This window comes from Callithrix jacchus, chromosome 20 (assembly GCF_049354715.1).
Source record: "Callithrix jacchus isolate 240 chromosome 20, calJac240_pri, whole genome shotgun sequence".
Classification (NCBI taxonomy): domain Eukaryota; kingdom Metazoa; phylum Chordata; class Mammalia; order Primates; family Cebidae; genus Callithrix; species Callithrix jacchus.
In genome coordinates, this window is record NC_133521.1 from 5,755,887 (window position 1) to 5,780,775 (window position 24,889).

Here is a 24,889-nt window from a genome sequence, read left to right on the forward strand (position 1 = left end):
AAATTTCTAAGTAACACAAGGAAGACAAAAAATCCAGGAAAGGTGTGATTTCAGGCAAAGTCCTGTGGAGATTAACTTTAGCTGGAATCCGCAGAGGAACTTGGAGTGTAAGTTACAATTTAGGATCTTCCCAAAATGAGGGAGCTGGGCCTATCAGCTCAGAGCTCACTTGGAGGAAGGTAAACTTCTAGCTGCTTCTGGTCCTTCCTTGGGTGTGGACACTCTGACTCTAGCAGCCCAAGGAAGTCCCAGGAAGAAGAGTTAAAGGAACCAACCTCAGGTAGCAAAAGCATCCCGAAATGCAGCCAGGGATCTGGGCAGAGTTGTGACTGGTAGTGTTTACTAGAAGCCCTGACCTCAGGCTTTTTTCTCTATGTCACACTTCCCCATCCTCCAGTTGTCGGTCCAGATATTAACATGCAGCCTTCGCTTAGAGTGAGGTCTTCTGGCTCTAAAGTCCCACGTCGGAGAAAACTGAGGAATTTGATTAGTGTTGCAGCACCATTATGACCACTTCCCAAAGAACCCTTTGGTTGCCAAGCCAAATGTGCTCTCTGTACAGAGTGGTCTCATCATTTCCTAAATGACCCTGCTATGTAGATGAACTCTGATTTACCAATTGCAGAAGCAAAGAAGCAAATAATTTAAATGGATGTGCTGGACAGGACTTGGCTCTCCCATCTTTTCCACTGCATGCCCAGAGGAGAGCTTCCCCTGCAAGGGCAGTGTGCATCATTACAGACTGGCAAACATGACCCTTGTGTGTCACTGGCAGTGTTTGGCCTCAGGGCACCCATCCTGTCCTGGGAGGATGATGTGGTGGAACCAACCCTACTTCTCTCCCAATAACATAATTGGCTCTGCTGCAGGGGGATTGTCTGGGGTCCCACTTTTCCTTGGCCAAACTCCCGTTATTGTAAATGGGCTTTTCCCTAGCACCTGCCCTAATTGTTTCTACAAACTGTTCTCCCCTCACTAGTTGTATCCAAGCCTTTGGTATTCACCAACTGTTTGAAGATGCAGACAAAGAAGTACCTGAACATTTTCTAAGCAGTCCTCAACCCTAGTTAGGCAGTGGGTGGCTGTCTCCCCACCCAGGCTCACCCTCATTCCCAGATCTTTGTTTGAACGCTTTCCTCAACTGGAAACAACACCTTTCCCAGTCCTCATCAACTTCATGGCTCATACTTGCCCTACAAGGACAGTTGGTCACGTTCAGAATTGTTCTCATGTCTTACAAACTTCATTCACCCCTCCCTTTTCCAGTAGAAGAAAAGATCAAAAGAGTGAACGATTAGGTGAAATACTGAATGAGTGAACAAATAAATGAGTGAATGAATGAGCTCACCACATAACATCACACTTCATCCTCTGGTATTTTATTTATTGTGTTCTTTGGTATTTTTAAGTCATTTCCCCAATAACACAATAAACTGCCTGGAGGAAAGAGCTATGATTTTTGCTTCCCTCTGGAAAAAGTCTGATGCAAGGTGGCTTCACGGATATAGCACTCTGTTGGAATTCAGAAGCCCGATCCTCCCCCTACCACTTTTTGAATGAACTTGGACCAGTTTTAGGTTTGGGGGCTTCATTTCCTAAAGTGTGAAGTTAAGAGATTGGACTGGGAAAGACAGCTCTGGGGTAAAAGTTCAGTTTCCTCACCCTGCCATCTGGGTAACCTTGGGAAGAGACACAATCTCCCTGAGAAAATAAGAAAAGTCATTCCTACCTCATGAGCTGTTTTAAAGCTTTAATGATGTGATGTATGCCAGTTTCTTAGCCCATAGCTAATAATTATAGTCTCTGAGCCCCTATCCTCATTGACACAGTGAGAATATGTGGTGGCTCAAGCCAGGCATGGTGGCTCAAGCCTGTAATCACAGCACTTTGGGAGGCTCAGCAGGGTAAATCACTTCAGGTCAGGAGTTCAAGACCAGCCTGGACAACATGGTGAAATGCTGTCTCTATTAAAAATACAAAAACTAGCCAGTCATGATGGTGAGCACCTGTAATCCCAGCTACTTGGGAGGCTAAGTCAGGAGAATAGCTTGAACCTTCCAGGCAGAGGTTGCAGTGGGCTCATATTATGCTGCTGCACTCTAGCCTGGGTGACAGAGCAAGACTCTGTTTGTTTTGTTTTGTTTTGTTTTAAGCTATATTTAAAAAGGAATTGCAAGATGGACTACCACAATTTTTCTTTTTTAAAAATGCAAAGCCAATAAGCGCCTGAAAAGATGCACACCACTACTCATTAGGGAAATGCAAATCAAAACCACAATGAGATACCACTTCACACTTACTAGGATGCTGTAAAAAGGAATAAAATTCTGATACATGCTGCAACACGAATGAACCTTAACTGAAATAAGCCAGACACAAAAGGACACATACTATATAATTCCATTTATATGAAGCACCTCATGCAGACAGAAAGTAGAATAGTGGCTGCAGGGTTTTAGGAGGACAAGGGAATGGAGACTTTAGTGGGCACAGAGTTTCAGTTTGGAAAAATGAAAAATATCTGGATGATGGTGATGGCTATGGCTGTACAACAATGTGAATGTACTTAATGCCACTGAACTATACACTTAAAATTGTTAAAATGGCAAATGTTATGTGATTCACATTTTCCCATAACACAAAAAGTTATTTACAGCAATGCAGAACAATTGCCACAAACCAAGCTGAGGCTTCTTTGGGTGTGGCTCTTGCCAGGTGAAGGAGGCAGGTTTGTGCTAAAACAATAAAAACTGACTTTGGCCTTTGAATGCTGGTCCCAGCAGAGGGAAAGCTTTCAGCTGAAGCCAGGAACGTGCACACCATGAAGTTAGGCAGGGCCTCTCCATGGAAATTGACATTTATTTGAAGACTTTAATGCTTGATTTGGCCTCACCCGGAGGCGACCTTCTACACAGGGCCAAAAGGAAAGTGATTTCTTTGATCGTCCATCTGACCCCAAACTGACCTCCTGCATTTTCCAATTTATTTTAAATCATGCTGTACTGGCCAAAGTGATTCCAGCTCTTAGCAAAGAACATTTCATATTTTTACCAACAATTCTGGGGCAATTTCAGATCTGTTCACTTGAACAGCAAGAATAAAATCTGAGTTCTCTCTGAGTCTTTCTGATCTCAGGCAGTAGGGAGGGAAGGCGAGGGGAATATTTATAATTTTCTTGAAGCTTTGGGGACAGATGAGAATCGGACACTCCTCCTTGCTTGAATGTGAACTGATGCTCACTTGGACCACATCTAAGTGGGAGGAAGATGGTGTAACTCAAAGGGCAGGGATTGGAGTTCTTTTTTCCTCAGGTGAGGATCAGCATCTTCCCAGGGAGGAGGAGAGTAGGATTCTTCTGTGTTGTTTACAATGCTTTAGGCTGCAAGTAACAGCAAGACCAACTAAAGCTGGATTAAACAATAAGGAAAGCATATTCTCTGTAGCAGGAAAAGAGGAAGGAACTATGCAAAAGAATAAGATCATGGCCTTTACAGCAACATGGGTGCAGCTGGAGGCCATCATTCTAAGTGAATTAACAAAGAAACAAAAGCAAATATCACCTGTTCTTGCAAGTGGGAGCTAAACATTGGTTGCACATAGACATAAAGATGGGAACAACAGACAGTGGGAACTCCAAATGTGGGGAGGGAACAACTGCCTATTATTGTTGAAATAGGGAGTTGAAAAACTGTCTATTGTGTACTGTTTTCACTACTCGGATAATGGGCACAACAGAAGCCCAAATATCAGCGTCACACAATATACCCATGTAACAAACCTGCATGCATCCCCCCTGAATCTACATTAAAAAAAAAAAAAAAAAAAGACAAGAGGTAGGGTGACTGTAGGATTGGTAAATCAGCAGCTCAGTGCAGTAAGCAAGTCCCTGTGCTCTGTCCATCTGTCCGCTTCCTTCATGCTCACATGAAGCTGCTGACAGACCAGACAATGGGAGGGCATGCCTTCCAGATCCCACCCCGACAACCAACAGACTTGCCCTCATGTGAATCATATCTCATGCCAATGCCCCAAATCAGGAACCAGCAACCTTTTTCTGTAAAGACCAAGATAGTAAACATTTTGGGCTTTGAGGATATATATTTGGTCACCACCACTCCACTCTGCTGTTGGAATGTGAAAGCTGTCATAGGTAATGCATTAACAAATGAGCATGGTTGCATTCCAGCGAAATTTTATTTATAAAAACAGGTGGCCAGCTGGATTTGGCCTGTGGACTAATTTGTCCACACTTTTTCTAGACCAGGTAGCCTCACAATTAGCTCCAGGATACAAATGTCCATGAAATAAGTCACAGATAATTTGTTACTAATTTATAACCACCATGCTTGTAAGTGGCTTATTCCATTCTCTGTTGGTATCTAACAGAGACTATTCAAAAGGTTCTAGTTCATAGCAATGAGCATATGATGACCCAATAGGCATATGATATCAGAGCACAGCAAAGCTGGGGCACCAAAATAAATGAGAATAAAAATTTTGGAGATTTCCGCCAAGGTGGCTGAGTAGAAATGGCTCTGGTGCACAGTTTCCAGAGAGAGTGATGCAGAAGTGGGGAGATCTCTGCATTTTCAACTGAGGTACAAGTTTCATCTCATTGGGACTTGTTATACAGTGGGTGCAGCCGGGTGAGGCAAAGCAGGGTGGGGCATCATCTCACCCAGGAAGTGCAAGGGACTGAGGAACTCCCTCTCCTAGCAAAGGGAAGTCATTAGAGACTTTTCCTGACACTCTGGCATTCTTTCTCAGACACTGTGATTTTCCCTTGGTCTTCATGACCCACAGACCAGGAGATTCCCTTCGGTTTCTACACCAGTGCCCCAGGATCCTGGCATAAAACTAGGCAGCTGTTATACCCACAGCAGTTTTTTTTTCTTCTCATATCCCAGGGGTGCCTGGAACACCAGAGACACAGAACCACTCATTCCCCTTAAAAACAGAGCTGAAGCCAGGGAACCAAGTGATCTAATTCAGTGAATCCCACCTCCATGAAGACCAGCAAGCTAAGATCCACTGCCTTGAAATTCTTGCAGCCAGCACAACAGTCTGAGCTCTACCTGGGATGTTCAAGTTCGGTGGGAAGAGGGGCATCTGCCATTGCTGAGGCTCAGGTAATTGGTTTTAACCTCTCCTGTGTAAACAAAGTAGGCTGGGAAGTTTACACCGCCACTGGGCAGAACCCACAGCAGCTCAGCAAGACCTCTGCAGGCAGACTGTCACTAGACTCCCTTGTTGCTGGGTAGGGCATTTCTGAAAAAAAGGCAGCAGCTCATCAGGGACTTATAAATAAAATTCCCACCTTCCTGGGACAGAGCACCTGGGAAAGGGGCAGTTGTGGGTTCACCTTCAGCAGACTTAAATGTCCTAGCTAAGCATATCTGAAGGGAGTAACGGGTCTCCCAGCACAGTAGTTCCCTGACCCCTGTTTATCTTGACAGAGAGACACCTCCTAGAAGGGAATGACAGACACCTCATACAGGAGAGCTTTGGCTGGCATCTGATGGGTACCCTTCTGGGATGAAGCTACCAGAGGAAGAAAGGAAGAAAATGGCAGCAGTATTTGCTGTTCTGCATCCCCCACTGGTGATTTCCAGGAAAGCAGGGCCTCCAGCAAAACTCCAGCAGACCTGCAGCAGAGAGACGTGACTGTTACAAGGAAAACTAACAAACAAAAGAAATAGTTTCAACATCAACAGAAAGGTGTCCACTCAGAGATCCCATCCAAAGGTCACCAACTTCAAAAACCAAAGGTAGATAAATCCATGAAGATGGGAAGAAACCAGCACAAAAAGGCTGAATTCTCCAAGAAGAAGAATGCCTTTTCTCATCAAAGGGATCACAACTCCTCACAAGCAAGGGAACAAAACTGAATGGAGGATGAGTTTCACAAATTGACAGAAGCAGGCTCCAGAAGGTGGATAATAATAAACTTCTGCGAGATAAAGGAGCATGTTCTAAGCCAATGCAAGGAAGCTAAGAACCTTGAAAAAAGGTTAGACAAAATGCTAACTAGAATAACCAGCATAGAAAAGAACATAAATGACTTGATGGAGCTGAGAAACACAGCATGAGAACTTGGTGAAGCATACACAAGTTTCAATAGCTGAATCAATCAAGTGGAAGAAAGGATATCAGAGACTGAAGACCAACTCAATGAAATAAAGCGAGAAGGCAAGATTAGAAAAAAAAGGAGTGAAAAGAAATGAACAAATCCTCCAAGAGATATGGGATTATGTGAAAATATCAAATCTACATTTGATCTGTGTACCTGAAAGTTATGAGAAGAAAGAAACCAAGTTGGAAAACTCTCTTCAGGAGACTATCCATGAGAACTTCCACAACTTAGCAAGGCTGGTCAATATTCAAATTCAGGAAATACCACAAAGAGAACAACACAAAGATATTAATTGAGAAGAGCAACCCCAAGAAACATAATCATCAGATTCACCAAGGTTGAAATGAAGCAAAAAATGCTAAGGGCAGCCAGGACAGAGATCAGGTTACCCACAAAGGGAAGCTCTTCAGACTCACAGCAGATCTCTCTACAGGAACCCTACAAGCCAGAAGAGAGTGGAAGCCAATATTCAACATTCTTAAAGAAAAGAATTTTCAACCCAGAATTTTATACCCAGCCAAACTAAGCTTCATACGTGAAGGAGAAAGAAAATCCTTTATGGACAAGCAACAGCTGAGAGATTTCATCATCACCTGGCCTGTCTTATGAGAGTTCTTGAAGGAAGCACTAAACATGGAAAGAAATGACCAGTACCAGCCACTGCAAAAATATGCCAAATGGTAAAGACCATCAACACTAGTAAGAAACTGCATCAACTGACAGGCAAAACAACCAGCTAGCAACAAAATGGAAGGATAAAATTCACATATCACAATATTAAACTTAAATGTAAATGGGCTAAATGCCCTAATCAAAAGACACAGACTGGCAAATTAGATAAAGAATCAAGACACATTGGTGTGCTGTATTCAGGAGACCCATCTCATGTGCAAAGACACATATAGGCTCAAAATAAAGGAATGGAGGAAGATTTACCAAGTAAATGGAGAGCAAAACAAAAGCAGGGGTTGCAATTCTAGTCTTTGATAAACAGACTTTAAACCAACAAAGATCAAAAGAGACAAAGACGTGCATTAAATAATGGTAAAGGGATCAATGCAACAAGAACAGCTAACTATCCTATATATATATGCACCCAATACAGGAGCACCCAGATACATAAAGCAAGTTCTTAATGACCTACAAAGAGACTTAGACTCTCCTCCAGCAAATAATAGTGGGAGATTTTAACACCCTACTGACAATATTAAACAGGTCAACAAAACAGAAAATTAACAAGGATATCCAGGATTTAAACTCAGATCTGAACCAAACAGACCTAATAGACACCTACAGAACTCTCTACCCCAAATCCACAGAATATACATTATTCTCAGCACCACATCACACTTATTCTAAAATTGACCACACAATTGGAAATAAAACACTCCTCGGTAAAAGCAAAAGCATGGAAATCATAACAAACAGTCTCTCAGACCACAGTGCAATCACGTTAGAACTCAGGATTAAGAAACTCACTCAAAACCACACAACTACATGAAAACTGAACAATCTTCTCCTGAATGGCTACTGGATAAATAATGAAATGAAGGCAGAAATAAAGATGTTCCTCAAAATCAATGAGAACGAAGACACGTACCAGAATTTCTGGGACACGTTTAAAGCAGTATCTAGGGGAAATTTATAGCATTAAATGCTCACAAGAGAAATGAGGAAAGGTCTAAAATTGACACCCTAACATCACAATTAAAAGAACTATAGGAGCAAGATCAAACAAATTCAAAAGCCATCAGAAGACAAGAAATAATTAAGATCAGAGGCAGAACTAGAGGAGATAGAAACACAAAAAAACCCTTTAAAAAATTAATGAATGCAGGAGCTAGTTTTTTGAAAAGATCAACAAAATAGATAGACCGCTAGCCAGACTAATAAAGAATAAAAGAGCAAAGAACCAAATAGATGAAATAAAAAATGATGAAGAGAATATCACCACTGATCTCACAGAAATACAAACTACCATCAGAGATTACTACAAACACCTCTATGGAAATAAACCAGTAAATTTAGAAGAAATAGATAAATTCCTGGACATTTACACCTTCCCAAGACTAAACCAGGAAGAAGGTGAAATCCTGAATAGACCAATAACAAGGGCTGAAGTTGAGGCAGCAATTAATAGCCTATCAACCAAAAAAAGTCCAGTACTAGATGAGTTCGCAGTCGAATTCTACCAGAGGTACAAAGACAAGCTGGTACCATTCTTTTTGAAACGATTTCAAAAAATACAAAAAGAGGGATTCCTCCCTAATTCATTTTATGAGACCAACATCATTCTGATACCAAAACATGGCAGAGACACAACTAAAAAACAAAATTTCAGGCCAATATCCACGATGAACATTGATGTGAAAATCCTCAATAAAATACTGACAAACTGAATCCAACAGCACATCAAAAAGTTTATCTATCATGATCAAGTTGGCTTCATTCCTGGGATGCAAGGCTGGTTCAAGATATGCAAATCAATAAACATAACCCATCACATAAACAAAACCAAAGACAAAAACCATGATTATCTCAATAGATGCAGAGAAGGCCTTCAACAAAATTCAACAGCCCTTTATGCTAAACATTCTCAATAAACTAGGTGTCAATGGAACATATCTCAAAATAGCAAGAGCTGTTTATGACAAACCCACAGCCAATATCATACTGAATGGGCAAAAAATGGAAGCATTCCCTTTGAAAACTGGCACAACACAAGGATGCCCTCTTTCACCACTCCTATTCAACTTAGTATTGGAAGTTCTGGCCAGGGCAATCAGGCAAGAAAAAGAAATAAATGGTATTCAATCAAGAAAAGAGGAAGTCAAATTGTCTCTATTCGCAGACAACATAATTGTATATTTAGAAGACCCCATCATCTCAGCCTCAAATCTCCTTAAGCTGATAAGCAACTTCAGCAGTCTCAGGACACAAAATCAATGTGCAAAACGCACAAGCATTCCTATACACCAGTAATAGGCAAACAGGGATTCAAATCATGAGTGAACTGCCATTAACAATTGCTAAAAGAATATTTAAAAACCTAGGAATATAACTAACAAAGGATGTAAAGGACCTCTTCAAGGAGAATTACAAACCACTGCTTAAGTAAATAAAAGAGGACACAAACAGATGGAAAAATATTCCATGCTCATGGTTACGAAGAATCAATATCATGAAAACGGCCATACTGCCCAAAGTAATTTATAGATTCAATGCTATCCCCATCAAGCTACTAGTGACTTTCTTCACAAAATTGGAAAAAAAAAAAAACACCTTAAATTTCATATGGAATCAGAAAAGAACCCATATAGCCAAGAAAATCGTAAGCAAAAACAAAACAAAACAAAGCTGGAGGCATCATGATACTTGACTTCAAACTATACTACAAGGCTACAGTAATTAAAACAGCATGGTACTGGTACCAAAACAGATATAGAACAGAACAGAGGCCTCAGAAATAACACCACACATCTACAACTATCTGATCTTTGATAATCCTGACAAAAACAAGCAATGGGGAAAGGATTCCCTATTTAATAAATGGTGTTGGGAAAACTGGCTAGCCATCAGCAGAAAGCTGAAACTGGATCCTTTCCTTACACCTTATACAAAAATTAACTCTAGATGGATTAAAGATTTAAACATAAGACCTAACACCATAAAAACCCTAGAAGAAAACCTAGGCAACACCATTCAGGACATAAGCATGGACAAGGACTACATGACTAAAACATCAAAAGTAATGGCAACAAAAGCCAAAGCTGACAAATGGGATCCAATTAAACTAAAGAGCTTCTGTGCAGCAAAAGAAACTATCATTAGAGTGAACCAGCAACCAACAGAATGGGAAAAAATTTTTGCAGTCTACCCATCTGACAAAGGACTAATATCCAGCATCTATAAGGAACTTAAACAAACTTACGAGTAAAAAAACAAACAACCCCATCCAAAAGTGGATGAAGGACATGAACAGACACTTCTCAAAAGAAGACATTCATGCAGCCCACAAACATATGAAACAAAGCTCATCATCACTGGTCATTAGAGAAATGAAAATCCAAACCACATTGAGATAACACCTCATGCTGGTTAGAATGGTGATCATTAAAAAATCAGGACACAACAGATGCTGGAGAGGGTGTGTAGAAAAAAGAATGCTTTTACACTGTTGGTGGGAGTGTAAATTAGTTCAGCCATTGTGGAAGACAGTGTGGCGATTTCTCAAGGATCTAGAAATAGAAATTCCATTTGACCCAGCAATCCCATTTCTGGGTATATACCCAAGGATTATAAAGCATTCTATTATAAAGACACATGCACACATATTTTTGTTGTGGCACTGTTCACAATAGCAAAGACTTGGAACCAACCCAAATGCCCATCAATGATAGACTGGATAAAGAATATGCAGAACATATACACCATGGAATACCATACTATACTATGGTGTATGGTATTCCATGGTGTATATGTAATACCATAGTATGGTATTCCATAGTATGCATACAGCCATAAAAAGGGATGAGTTCATGCCCTTTGCAGGGACATGGATGAAGCTGGAAACCATCATTCTCAGCAAACTGACACAAGAACAGAAAACCAAACACCACATGTTCTCACTCATAAGTGGGTGTTGAACAATGAGAACACAAGGACACAGGAAGGGGAACATCACACACACCAGAGCCTGTCATGGGGTAGAGGGCTAGGAGAGGGACAGCAGGGGTTGGGGGACTAGGGGAGGGATAGTATTAGGAGAAATACCTAATGTAGATGACGGGGTGATGGATGCAGCAAACCACCATGGCACATGTATACCTATATAACGAACCTGCATGTTCTGCACGTGTACCCCAGAACTTAAAGTATAATAATAATGAAATAAATTTAAAAAGAAATTCCAAGGCCAGGTGCAGTGGCTCACACCTGTAATCCCAGCACTTTTGAAGGCTGAGGCAGACAGATCACTTGAGGTCAGGAGTTTGAGACCAACCCGGCCAACATGGTGAAATCCTGTCTCTACTAAAAATTTAAAAATTAGCCAGGCATGGTGGCAGGCACCTGTAATCCCATCTACTTGGGAGGCTGAGGCAGAAGAATCTCTTGAACCTGGGAGGCAGAGATTGCAGAGCTGAGATTGTGCCATTGCATTCAAGCCTGGGTGAACCTCAAAACAAACAAAAACATTTAATTATATTTAGAAGGCACTCTGATCCCCTTTGAATGCCTAAATTCTGCTGTTAAAGCAATAGAAACATTTTTCATATCTCCTTTTTTGTTTCTCCTATATTGAAAGTCAAGACTGAAAAACACCTTAGCACTTTATCCAAATTTTACAGATCCATGGAGGCTCAGAGAAGGCAAGCTACTTTCTCCATATCACACAGCGACCCAGTGGCAGAACCAAGACCCCAACCCAGGCTATAGTAGGTTGTAGTATTGTTCAGAATATTTGCTGCCCCTCCAAAGAGGAAGCTTACACAACTCCTACAGGAATAAGCTTGGTCCTTGTGCCTTGGGGTGGCCCTCCCTGTGGAGTAGGGCATATATCACCACCACTACCCACACTGTAAAACCCAGGCGTGGCCAGGCGATTTGTTTTGCTCATGAAATGTGGGTGAAAGCAGCATGGATCACTTCTGTTTGCCATGTCCGACTACCCTCTACCACAAAATGTGATGTTCCTGGCAGAGACTGCTCTGTTCTGCTGGGTCATAGAGTGAAAAGGATAAGCACACCTGTGATGGACGTATCACACGAGCAAGAAATAAGCCAGTGAGGTCTGGGGGCTTTTGTTACTGCAGCATAACTGAGTCCACCCTGACCAATCCTCAGGCTTTACAACCCAGGCACTGCTCTTTCTCACTGGGATGGCCTTTCCGGCAGTGTTGCATGGAATTTAACAGCACATATTTTATTTTTATTTTATTTATTTCTGTCATGATAGGGTCTCACTGTGCTGCCCAGGCTGGTCTCATACTCCTGGAGGAGCACACTTTTTAGAGTCAAGCTGCCTGGATTTAAATCTCACGAGTGGCTGACCTTGGTCAAGTTACTTTTCTCAATGCCTCAGCTTCCTCATCAGTAAAGACAAGGATAACACTCTTACTGTGTCGGTCTATTCAGATTGATGTAACAAAATATCTCAGAAATTTATTGCTCACAGTTTTGGAGGCTGGGAAGTCCATGGTCAAGGTGTAATATTGGGGTTCAGGGATTCAGGGCGCCCTCAGCTCCCCTGAGAGAACATTTCTCCAGGTTCTTGGTCTCCTGCCCTCTCAAGAATGAGAGAGGGAACCACAGTGCAGTGCACAGTAAATGCCGGACTCAAAAGTGTTTATAGAAAGTGATTTATTTAGAGAGAGAGAGAAACAGGAGGAGAGAGAAAGAAACAGCTAACTCTCACACTGAGTGAGAGAATCTAGAAAGATGGAATCCAGGAGAGGAAAGCAGCTTCCACACTGAGTGGAAGGGAATAGAGAGAGATGGAGTTTAGGAGGGGAAGACATGCTTCCATGAAGGGAGTGTTCGTGGAAGGGGATCCAAACATGGAGTCCGAAGGGGTGTGGAAGAAGGGGACTTTTAACCTGGGAGGAGCTCCCACTTTCTCTAAGACCCCAGGCCAATGAAAGGAGCTCCTTAGAACTTCCGCTGGAGTGATTTGACTCTTAGTTTCTTCCTGCTCCCACGAAATTCAAACATAAACCGTTAAATCTCCCAGATGGAGAGAGATGGGAGGGGTCATGGCGCTAGGAAGTTCTTGCACTTAAAACTATGCCCCTTTGTGGACCTGGAAAGAGAACACATTCCCTCAAAGGTGCCAACGATTTGGTGTTTGTTGGGTGAGAGCCCAATCCCCGTAGATGATGCCTCCTATGTCTCCTCACATGGAGGAAGGGGTGAGCTTCCCAGATCTCTTTTATGACAGCAATCCTATTCATGAGGACTCCACCCTCATCACTTAATTAATCACCTCCTAAAGGCCCTACCACAATATTATCACATTGAGGATTATGTTTCCACATGTGGATTTCAGGGGGACACAAATGTTCAGATCATAGCAGGTACCTACCCCACAGGGACATGGTGAGGATTTAATGACCTAAGTCTTTGCTTCAAGGAATTTGGCTAAAGGGCTACTGTTATTCCACATAGTCTTCCCTTAGGTGACATGCCAGTGACAGCAAGGGGTTGGGGTGGGAGAGGGGTTTGCTGAGATGGTGTCATGTCTTGTACATGCAAACAGCCAAACCCTCAGAAGTTACTCTCCCCCATGGGTGATGCTGATGACCATCACTGTCCCTACAACAGGCCAAGGGGAAAGGACATGAGGGGCTCTGTTGTGAAGGGGTTGGGAGCAGGGCCCATGGAGTCAGATTGGTTAGGGTTCAAGCCCTATCTCTGTCTACTCTTTCCTGGGCATCTGTAGATAAGTCACAAACCTCAGTGAGCCTCCATTCCCGTCTTACAGGGTGAGGTGAGGATTCGGTGAAATAATTCATGGAAAAAAAATGCTTGTCACAGGGCCTGGCACACTGCAAGTTCTCAGTAGTCATCAGGATCAATGATGCCAGAGTAAACCAAAGCAGGTGTGGGCAGAACAGGAGTCATGGGAGGTGATTTGTCTCTCAAGGCATCCGAGGGAGCAGCAGGGATCACTGTAGCCTATCCCCTGTCCTCATGGAAACATCACCTCTTGAAATCACAGACTGATTGTCTGGGGCTGGTGTCGAGTTGGTAGAAAATAAAGCATCTCTCCCTGACAACTGGTATGGATTGCACAACTGGTATGGATTCCCACAGCCAGCACAGACTGTCAAGTCTGCTTGCCACATTAGGGAAGTTATTGGATGTCCATAAAGGTCATGCCTACACCCAGCTGGGAGCAGCTGCTCAGGACCCTGTGGATGTGGGTTTAAATGATCTTAGATCAGAGTCACATACCATGGGGGAAAGCTGAGATCAAGCAAAGATACACTGTGTCCCTTCACAGAGAGATCCACACTTGGCCTGGGGCTGCCCACAGAAGGAGTCCCCAGGCTCACATCGTTCTCAGCCATGTGTCTTAGTTCACCCTCTGGGCCAGGGCTTTCACACACTTGGCAGCCTGTAAGCTCTACCTGAGGTCAGGTGTGCTCGCTTCCCCACTGGTTGGGTAGGCCCCTACCCAGGCCTGGCTAGAGGAGGACTGGAGAAGAATCAGCTGGAGATGAACCTCACATGTTCACCTTGAATTGCTGGCTGTGGGCTTGTTGGCCAGAAGTCCAGATTAAGCTCTTAACCAGCACGCACACCTGGCGGTGGAGGGGGGGGGGCTGTCTGCCAGGGTCCACGGCTGTGTTTGAGGGAGTTCATTAGAGGCTGTCATTCACAGCTGCCACAAGTGTTTCCTGAGTGCTCCCAGGTGCCAGGCACTGCTTCCTCCACATCTGGGGGAGCAAGTACGTGAACAACACTCAGAAAGGGAGTGGGGTGGACAGCGTCATCTGGAAGCTCTGCTGACCACACTGCCCTGAGCTGTATTTAGAGCTTAGCCTGGGGCCTCAAAAGCAGGCCCAGGGAACTGCATGGGGCCTTCATTCCTGATGAATGAGAAACAGCCAGAACTGCCGGCATGCCCCTTGGTGACTGCTGCACAAGAGCTTGCCAGATAGTCTATACTTTTTTCTCAAATGTCATCATGAATTAGCAGCGCTCACTCCTGGGGCTGCTAGGAATACATCTTTACTGCTTCCATCAGAACCAGCCTTGAGGTTAGAGAAAAAGCCTTTTATTTGGTAAGCAACTGTGAGGATTCATTACTGAGTTAAGGGAGAAGGCAACGAGGGCCTAGGAGAGGAAATAGTACCGAAATCAGAATATCTTCAGTGAAATCATTGCAAGGCAACACTTCAGGGTAATTTCCTACTGCGTTTCAATGACCAATAAAGAAGATATAAAAATGTCATTTATAGAGAAACTCCAGCATTTTGTTTTCCTGGTTATTCTAATAGATCAATTGAAACATATAATATGATTAACAATTTTTTTTTTTTTGGCCAAACATTGTAATCAGTCTTTCACACCACAGATCTGTGTAGTCAGCTGCTTGTCACCCAGTCAAGATGGAAGCGAGTGGGGTTAAACAGGAAGAAAATTCTGCTCTTTTTCCTTCTGATAATAGCCAAAAAAAAACTTACAAACTCCATCTTAAGTCATTTTCCCATTCTGTTTATTGTGACTGGCTTCTAATTGCAAGTTACAATATGTTCATTCTCAGGCACTGGGGTGGTTTTGGTGAAAACACATGAGGGACCCTTGGGGCTTAGGGAGGTTAAGGGTAGTTTGTTAATTCATTAGTTTGTCTGCCTCGGTTCACCACCCAAAACCAACCCCAAGCCCACCAAGTTGGGTGAGGCGGCACGGACCGAGTAGGGCAGTGGGGACAACTTTGGCTCCAGCTCACTCTGTGGGTGGGAGGGGCTGGAGACAAGGGCTGCAGAGGGAACAGCTGCTCCTCCTGAAGACCCCTCCTACTCATCTCACAGCCTCTTCCTCCTCTAGAATCTGCCTCCAGGACCCCTGCAATATCTTCTGCTGCTAGTAACATCGCAAATGCAGAATCTGGCTTCTCTGTAAGGATTTTAGGCTTGTCAAACTCAATCACCTAATAGTAAGAGAAGAACTGAAATCGTCAGAAAATATCTGCCCACTGTAAAGCTCAAACCACTGAACTTTCTGGGGAGGCGAAGCCAAAAGGGCTTCCTGTACCTTCCCATTTTCCAGGATGTGATCGCAGTTGAGAACCGAGTTGAGGCAGTGGGTAATTAGCTAAACCAAAAAAAAAAGTAATTAGCTAAACATCCATCTCAAAAAAATGAGAAAATGAAGAGTGAAATAAAAGTCACATCACATCACTTCCATCTTCCCAGAGGAACTTGCTAGAGGGAAAATGTATATCCTCTACTCCTCTTTTTAAGTAGTTTATTCTAACCCTGCAAACTGTAGGGAGACACTGCATGGGCTTTATCAACTGTGCTAACCTGAGTTGGCTTGAAGTACATCAGCACTTACATTCATTCCCTGCCATACCAAATGATCACAAACTTAGAGACGCAACCTAAATTTATCTTCTAGTTCCAGAAGTCAGAAATCCTCATATCAAGGTATTGTCAGGGCTGCATTCTTTCTATTTCCTTGCCCTCTCCAAATTCTGGGCCACTTGCATTCCTTGGCCCATAGCCCCTCCTGGGATCACAGCTCCTTCTCCATCTTTGACTCTTCTGCTTCCTCCTGGGAAAGACCCATGGGAATATGCTAGGTCCACGCAGATCTAGAATCATCTCCCGATCTCATGATCCTGTCTCGTGATAGTAAGTTAATATATTAAAAGGCTCGGAGGAACATATTCACAGGTTCCAAAAATCAGGACATTAACATCTTTGGGGCAGATTTGATTTAGCAAATCAGAGCATTTGAACTTAACCCTGCCTCTGCTTGACCAGCTAAGTTACTTAACTTCCCCAAGGCTCTGCTCCCTCGGAGGCGAAAGGGGGCTATGCCTTATTAATTAGCTGGAAATGGAGACAACACTTTAACCACTTAGCAGTGTGCAGTGCCATAGCAGGCACTGGATCCATGCCAGTCACTCTCCCCTGACATTAGCACATCTAGAGAATACACACAATGAGTCACACCTTTGATGAGGCTTCAGAGAATTGAATTACTAGAGCAACAGCAATCCCTTCCCTGAAATCAGTAAGTGAAGTGGCTAAGTCACAAAGAAAAATACGTGTAAATTCTACAGCTCCCGTATCCTAGCATTCTGATGGCCTCTTGAGCATCCTGTGGACAGTGTATCCACATTCAGTATTGTTCAGAGACAATGAGAGAAAGTTAAGAGACAGATTTTTCAAACTCAAACCACTTAGGCAAGCAGAGTGAAAACCTAAGCGAGACCTCCCCAGGGGAAGCCTGGGAGAGGAAGGCGCTCTTGCTGTAAATGGTTGTTACTTTTCAATTTTTACCTCTCACAACTTGTCTTAAGAAAAAGTGATCGGTTTTTAAATGGCTCAATTGCTCTCCCTTTGCTGAAAGGCAAACACATGGCACTACTTCCTGGATTGAGTGGCGCTGCAGGAAATACCCAAAATTTGACCAATCCATTTCCCGTGTTTTCTCACCTTGGAATTATGAAGAAGAGCTCAGGCCACGCAAAGCAGCCAACATTCCCCTACTGAGAAGTTTTCTCCATTTTCTGCGACTTCTGCCTATCATTTTTCTGGGAGTTTCATTATCTACAAAACACAGAAAATGCCACATTTGTACTGATGATCTATAAAATTGTCCTGCGCTACCTGTATTGATTGCCCCCTTCTCTTGCATTCATCTGCTTGCTTTATTTTACTGTGGCAAAGAAAGTGCGAAACAACAATCATTTCAATATTGCAAACAGGCACCGGGGAAAGACCAGGGAGTAGGCAGACATTAATGATTTAGAATCACAGTATGACTCATAGAACCCCGTAGACAATTCACCAGAAGAACAAATGATGCACATGCAGTTCCAGGGAGCACAAAAACAAGTGGAAATGACTTCCGGGATTGCTGTTTCCATGGATAAAATAGAGATGGGATGGAAAGTTTTCTGGACATTAAGGAAGGGTAAGATGGGGTCTGACTTATCCAGAGCGACAAGCCAAAGTGGCCTTGGAAGATACCCACATTGGTACCAAGTCCTGGAAAAATATCCCTTTGGGCTGCAGAGGTGGCCATGTTCACCTGCTGACCCCAGCTGGGGCTACGCCTTTCCTAGGACAGGGTCCCTTCTCACAGGTGGTTCAGTCCTCTCCAACCAGCCATACTTGCCATTCCCAGAATACTTCACACCCTCCTGTTTTCTGTGGCTTGTCTGCTCTGATAAGCAAAGGAGGCCATGGCAAAAGAGCAGGGCCTTCCATCTGCTCTAGAATCAGACAGGCTTGAGTTCAAGTCTCCATCCTGCTGCTCAGTAGCCTGGGCATGTTACTTCTCTGAGCTTTAATTTCTTCATCTCTAAAATTAGGGGTGAGAGTGAGTACCAACCTCAGAGCACTGTAGAAGGATTAAGTGAGATAATACGTGTAGCCCTCTTGACTGTATCATTGTAGAGCCCTATTGTTGCTTTTAATAGGAAAGAGTAACTAAGGATTATGTTCTGCTGACTTCTATGGTATTCACACATAAACCCAGCCAAGTGCTGGCCTCGGTGCTTATCAAATTTAAACCTAGGCCAGGAATCTAGGGCAGTGGTGCTGGGAGACAAACTCCTCCTCAACAGCCCAGAGACCTGCTGTGTCTCTCATGAACAATCTCTCCAGAACCTGCCAGAGCATCTCGGTGTGAATCTCAAAGGGATCCAAGTTGGACCTGCAATGAAGGAGAGGAGGAGAGGGAGCCAGATTTCCAAGGACGAGAGGATGGGTGGGGAGCAGGTTTTCTGCAGCACGTGGAGGAGGGTAGGAGGTGGCATGTGATAACTGGTGCTCTAAGAATAGTGCTCAGTCCAGCACAATAGTCCATAAAATACGGACCTCAGGCCACAAGACCAGGGGCCCACAACTCTGCAATAGAGCAGGGACCACGAAGGCAGGCAACGACAGGTGGAACCCTGCTGAAAGGCAGCACTGAGCAATGTGCTCAGAAAGACAAACCTGGGCCTCTCAGCAGCCCTGAGTAGCAGAGTGGGTTTGAACTGATATCAATTCTTGGCAGAGAGAGAGGGAGAGTTAGCAACCCAAATCTGCCACTCCATGCATCGGCAACTCCCAGGGCCTCACCGGGTGCTGAGCAGCTCAAATGTAGAATGTAAATCTACTGTTTCAAGAGGCAGAATGCATTTTTCAAACAATGAGCTCTAAATACAGTAAATACAGTTCTCCTACTTCATCTGATGCTCTATGGGAGAAACGTTCCTCTCATTACCCCCCACTGCACTGGCTAACAGAAAAACTGGCTTTCCCCTTGTACCTTGATATCAGATCTGGAGCCCCACAGAAGTTGCAGCCCTACTGTTCTTGTGCTTGAAATAGCTTCTGTTCACTTAGTTGTGGAAATAAATGAATGCACTTCACAATGGATAGTCATATACATGGGGTAACTATTTATTTTATTGTGCAAACTGGGACACTTTTCAGAGTGCCCATTGCTAAACCTGATGGGATGCTGGGACACAGGCATAAACTCGGTCTGTCCAGAGCCACCGGGACATCTGCCCAGTGTATGAATGAGTATAGAAGCATCTTGTTCATTAATAATGTGTTTATAAAACACAAGCAATGCTCAGAGCCCTGGCCCTGACTCCTCCCAAGGGTGGATGCAGAAACAGGAACCAGCAGTGCTTGTGAGCCCTCTGGGATGCTGCTTCCCTCAGATAGAACAGCTCCAGGTCAGGCATGCCCTGGGGACATTGCAAAGTTCTTAGTCTGATTTCACTCTCCAAATATAGGAATGCACAATGATCAAAAACAGCTACCTTGCAGTGCCTAAAAACACGACAGAATCCTGTGGGATCACAGTCAGCTTGGTTCTGAGGTCCTCCACGCTGACAGTACAGATATCCACCACATCAATGAAGATTGTGCCACTGGCTGGCTCCACCAGATGAAATAAGGCCATTCCTAACGATGACTTCCCTGGGAACCATAAAAGCAAGAACAACAAATCAAACATTAGTTTGTGCTTCCATCATATCCAAGCATTAATTAGTGGGATTTTTAATGCGATGCAAATGGCTCCATAAGGATGATGGTGTAGACAGAAAGTGTCCTCACCAGGGTGGGGATGGAGGGATGGGCTGCCCCGACAGTTAACCTGCCCATCCTTGCAGGGGCCCTTAGCACACAACTCATCTCTAGGGCCCTGTTGTACTAGAATGATTGTCATTTAATTAATTCAAAAACTGATGTGTTTGCTTCCATCTCTACACACCCGTTCAACCTGAAATTCTAATTTACAGTAAAGAGATTTCAGGGAAATAACAGCCAATCTGATACACATACACATCACTCTCTGGTGTGGCTTAACTAGGACATCCACTGGAAATCCAAAGAAAACAACCTGAAAGAAATAAAAGCAGAGCTTGTCCTCACTGGAACCTGTTCTTCCAACAATCCCGACTGTCTGCCCACTTTGTATGTTCAAGTTCAGGCTGTCAAGAACAAGCAGGTGCTGTCTCTGCATCTCATCTGATAGTCTTTATATATAATCTCCCCTCCATGGGCCAGTCCTTGGAACAGGTCTCCACTTTGAGGGGATAAGTGCATTCAGGAACACAGGTCTGAAAAGGAGAATAACCAGTGGCCAGTGAAGAGCCTTTTAAAAATTCATTTATTTAACTAATTCATTTGTTGATTCACAAGATTTCAGGTACTATTATTTGTGGTGATGAAATAGACCAATAATGGTCCTTAATAAAGGAACTCACATTCCACTGGGGATGTCAGATAATAAACAAGTAAAAAAATTAAAAATAAAGACAATAAAACAGAGTATTGCAGTAGGATACAGAATGTCATTTATGTGCTGGGCAAGGGGTAAAAGTAGAGTAAAAGTACTCGATGTTTGAAGAAGGGACCCATGTGACATTGGACCTGAGGACTGGAGGACACTGGATCCTGGGAGGATGCCACCTACGAGAGGATGAAGTCCAGAGCCCTCCAGGTTGGGGGTACAGGTAGTGCAAAGGCCCTGGGGCCAGAATGAGCTTGTGTCATTTGAGGAATGGAAAGAAAAGTCATGTGGCTAGAGGTTAGCGAATGGAGGGATGGATGACTTAGAGGAATACAGAAGGGAGAGCTCATACTGGGCCTATGGGCCTAGGAAAATGTCAGAAGTGTAGCTTTGAAGCTATATGACAAGGCCAGACAGAGCCTTGAGATTTGCAGAACTCAACCAGATATAATTTCAAGATCTGCCAGAATCATCAGCGTGCTAGAAGTAGAAAGGTGGTAAGAATGCAAGATGTTAAGTTCAGAGGTCTTTAGAGATACATGAAAAAATATTTGTCTCGTAAAAGTCCAAGAAATGACAGGTCTAATTAAGGAGTAGCACAGCTTGGCTTCATTATAAGACCAGCCTCTCCTCTTACGTCCATGTAAACAGCTGGAAATAGGGATCCCGTGTGCCCCATCAGGGTGGCTCACCAGCCTGAATCTCTACTCAAGAAGTAACCTCGTTTAACTGAGAAAATAATTGCATTGTTAAGAACTGAGTATTTTGAACCCCTAGAAGTTTTAGAAATAAGAATAAAAATATTTAAGAAAAATGAAACTGTAACAGTAATATTTTTCGTTTAAGAAATCTGCAGGCTTGGTATTTCAAGTATTCTCAATATTAATAGAATTTGGGGTTGTGATTCTAATTTAAAGTGTATAATTGAATAATTGATTTAAACATTATTTTAAGTTAAAGGTTTATGTTTATCGCATTGGTACTGTCATGGGAACTTAAAGCTTACTATATTTATATGTTTAATTTATTAGATTCATACAAATTCAGGAAGGTTTGTTGTTAAATCAGATCATTGAGGTACTTAAAAAAGAAATCGAATGTATTAAATTTTAAAATGCAGTTTAAAATGTTTTAAAGTGTTTAAATAAGTTTGTAAATGGAGCAAAACACTCTTCAAAGGCACCTAAATGTCACTGCTAGAACTGGCTAGACTTTCAAAGAATGGCAAGACTTGAAGGTTGGATATCAAAGCTTTTAAAGAAGAATTAGACTGGGCTTCTGTTTTTTCAACTTATGACTTTAATCAAATAATGATTTTTAACATAAAAAGCATTTAGAGTCAGGATCTAGGTCTGTTGCACAAGCTGGAGCAAATGGCATCATCATAGCTTACTGCAGCCTCCAACTCCTGGGCTCAAGTGATCCTCCCTCCCTCCTTAGCCTCCTGAGTAGCTAGGACTATAGGTGCACGCCACCACACATGGAAAATTTTAACTTCTTTTTTTTTTTTTTGTAGAGACAGGGTCTCGCTATACTGCACAGGCTGGTCTCAAACTCCTGGCTTCAAGCAATCCTCCCACCTTGGTCTCCAAAACTGTTGAGATTATAGGTGTGAGCCACTGCATCTGGCCAAATATTGATTTTTAGAAACCAAAGTAGAGGGTCCTAAAAAGCCTCCGAGTCCTTACAGTCACTCCAGTCTGTTCAGTCCCAGGTGCACCCACTTATCAGGGGAACTCAACCCACTCCAGTGGACCTCACTGACCAGCTGGTACACCCCTTCCAGCCAGGGGACAAGGTCCTGGTAAAGAGATTCACCGCCTCTGGCCTAACTCCTCGCTGGAAAGGACCCTACACCGTAATCCTTGTCACCCCCACTGCAATCAAGGTGAACGGACTGACTGCCTGGATTCACCACTCACATGTCAAGACTGCCCCCACCGAATGCGCAATGGAAGGTGGCTGCGTCTTCAACAGACCCCCAAAAGCTAAGACTCTCGCACTCTTCGTGGTTATCATCCTTGTCCCCCTGATTCCTGTGGTAGCCCCTTGAAGGGGGCCCCCCTTGACGCCCACCTACTACCGGTGGGTCCTTACAGAGGACTCCACTGGGGAATACATTAGTTCTGTAACTGGAAAGGGATCCATCCTTGTCAACTTAACCCTAGAGCTAGAGTACATTCCCAGAGATCTCATAACCTTCTCCCTAGACCTCTACACTCTCTTAAGCGAGAGCCTAGATGTAAATACTATAGGACAAATGAAGACAAGAAGATGGGGGCAGGGAAATGCAGTGAAAGCAAAGGAGATGCGGTGTGGGAACGTAGAGGCCGAAAAACAGCTTCAGACTATGGGGCTATATCTATGCCCAGGGTCTACCCCACAAAGGAAATGAAATTGTGGAAACTTAGAGGAGTTCTTCTGCCTCCAGTGGGGCTGTGAGGCTATCTCCACTAAAACAGTATATACTGCAAACAGGGACTCTTTCATTTCTTTCACCTGAGACTCTCCCCCAAACCCATGCTACACTGGTTCTTGTAACCCACTCAAAATAACAGTCCTGTATCCAGATAGGAGATGTGCAACAGGGCGAACCTGGGGTCTCCGAGTATATATGAGTGGGTGGGACAAGGGAAACATCTTTACCATCTAGTGTATACAAAATAGGAGAGGATTAGACCTGTTGTTCTTAAAGGAAGGAGGGCTGTGGTCCCACTCAGCCAACAATGTTGCTTCTACACAAACAATTCCAGGCTCATTAGAGACAGCCTTGCGTGGTTAGACTGAACTTAAAAACAAACAAACAAAAAAACACCTCAGAGAGGCCTCAGGAAATTGGTACCAAAAACTGTTCTCTTGGTCCCCCTGGCTAACATCCCTACTCACTTGATTAGCAGGACCCTTGGTCCTAATGGTCCTAGGGCTAATATTTAGATCATGCCTTTTAAATATGCTCCTCAAATTTATCCGAGAAAGAATAGATTCAGTGAAGTTAATGGTTCCGAGATCAACTATGGGCCCCTGTGCCAAGAAGAGGAAAGCAATTAAAGATTTAATACATGTTGAAAGAACAGGGGGGAATGTTCTATAGCAGGCCTAGAGTTAGAGCTTGAACAACGCCAGTTTATACAAGACAAAGCTATTTTTCAGAAATAAGTTGTAACAGCTGCCCCATTCTCCTCACAGTAATTGCTGGCCTTGGCTTCTGTAAATAAAACTGCTAGCTTGCTCTGCAAAATGCCCACTATGTAAAGCTGCTTACCTTTTCTTATCAGTAACTGCCAGAATTGCTGGCCTTTGCTTACCGGTAATGACCAGAATAAGCAGCCCAGGCTAATTCCATCCTGGCCCCTGTGACTTGTAATAAGTAACTAAGATCTGTGGATTCCACCACTGCCCAGACAATGTGTACACTAACGCTTATCTTGACTTCTGTAAACCACTTAGGTAACGATCGAAGTGACAAGTCCCCTAGCCCTCAGAATGTCTGGAGACCCACACCCTCTTCTCTGCCTGGGAGGTGATTTACGGAATCCCCTGGCCCTCAGAATGTCTGAACCCCTTCACCCCCACCCCTGCCCCACACCCTCACCCCAGAGGTGGTTTATGGGCATAAAAAGGTCTTGTCACCCTCCTTTCGGGGCCATGGGTTGGAGAGACGTGAGTCCTCCCTGGTCGCCGGCAATAAAGACCCTGCAATTTGGCATTAAAAAAAAAAAAAAGAAAAAGAAACCAAAGTAAACCACTGAGTTGTATGTTTCTGTGTATCAAAACAGCCCTGAAGAAAATCTTGTTAAAAAGAACCTCACATTCAACATGAAGGACTTTAGAATGTAATATAAATAGAGGTTTTAAGAAGGGGGATGACTCATCTGCTTTTGGGTTTTGTTTTTGTTTTTTGAGATGGAGTTTTACTCTTGTTGTCCAGGCTGGAGTGCAGTGGTGCCATCTTGGCTCACTGCAACCTCCATCAGGGTTCCACTGATTCTCCTGCCTCAGCCTGCAGAATAGCTGGGATTACCAGAGTTTGCCACCATGCCTGGCTAATTTTTGTATTTTTAGTAGAGACAGGGTTTCACCATATTGGCCAGGCTGTTCTCAAACTCTTGACTTCAGGTGATCTGCCTGCACCAGCCTCCCAAAGTGCTGGGATTACAGGCACGATCCACCATGCCTGTCCCGATTTTTTTTTTTTTAAGACCCCTTTCACATCTAAAAAGATCCAATATTTTCCCAAGTCCTGCCAAAATTAACTTGTCCCTTCTCTGTGATGCATTA

General features: G+C 43.5%; 1 protein-coding gene across 1 annotated transcript in view; it reads right to left on the reverse strand.

Annotated features, from left to right (window-relative positions):
• Nucleotides 1-15,330: 15,330 nt before the first annotated feature.
• The window catches only part of ABCC12 (ATP binding cassette subfamily C member 12), a 76,082-nt gene continuing 66,523 nt past the window's right edge, over nucleotides 15,331-24,889 (reverse strand). Inside the window, 8 exon segments of the mRNA XM_078358393.1 lie at nucleotides 15,331-15,788; nucleotides 15,893-15,952; nucleotides 17,305-17,418; nucleotides 18,454-18,529; nucleotides 19,635-19,794; nucleotides 20,251-20,325; nucleotides 20,328-20,375; nucleotides 20,378-20,438. Coding sequence (XP_078214519.1) covers nucleotides 15,456-15,788; nucleotides 15,893-15,952; nucleotides 17,305-17,418; nucleotides 18,454-18,529; nucleotides 19,635-19,794; nucleotides 20,251-20,325; nucleotides 20,328-20,375; nucleotides 20,378-20,438 — 927 coding nt within the window. The 3' untranslated portion in view covers nucleotides 15,331-15,455.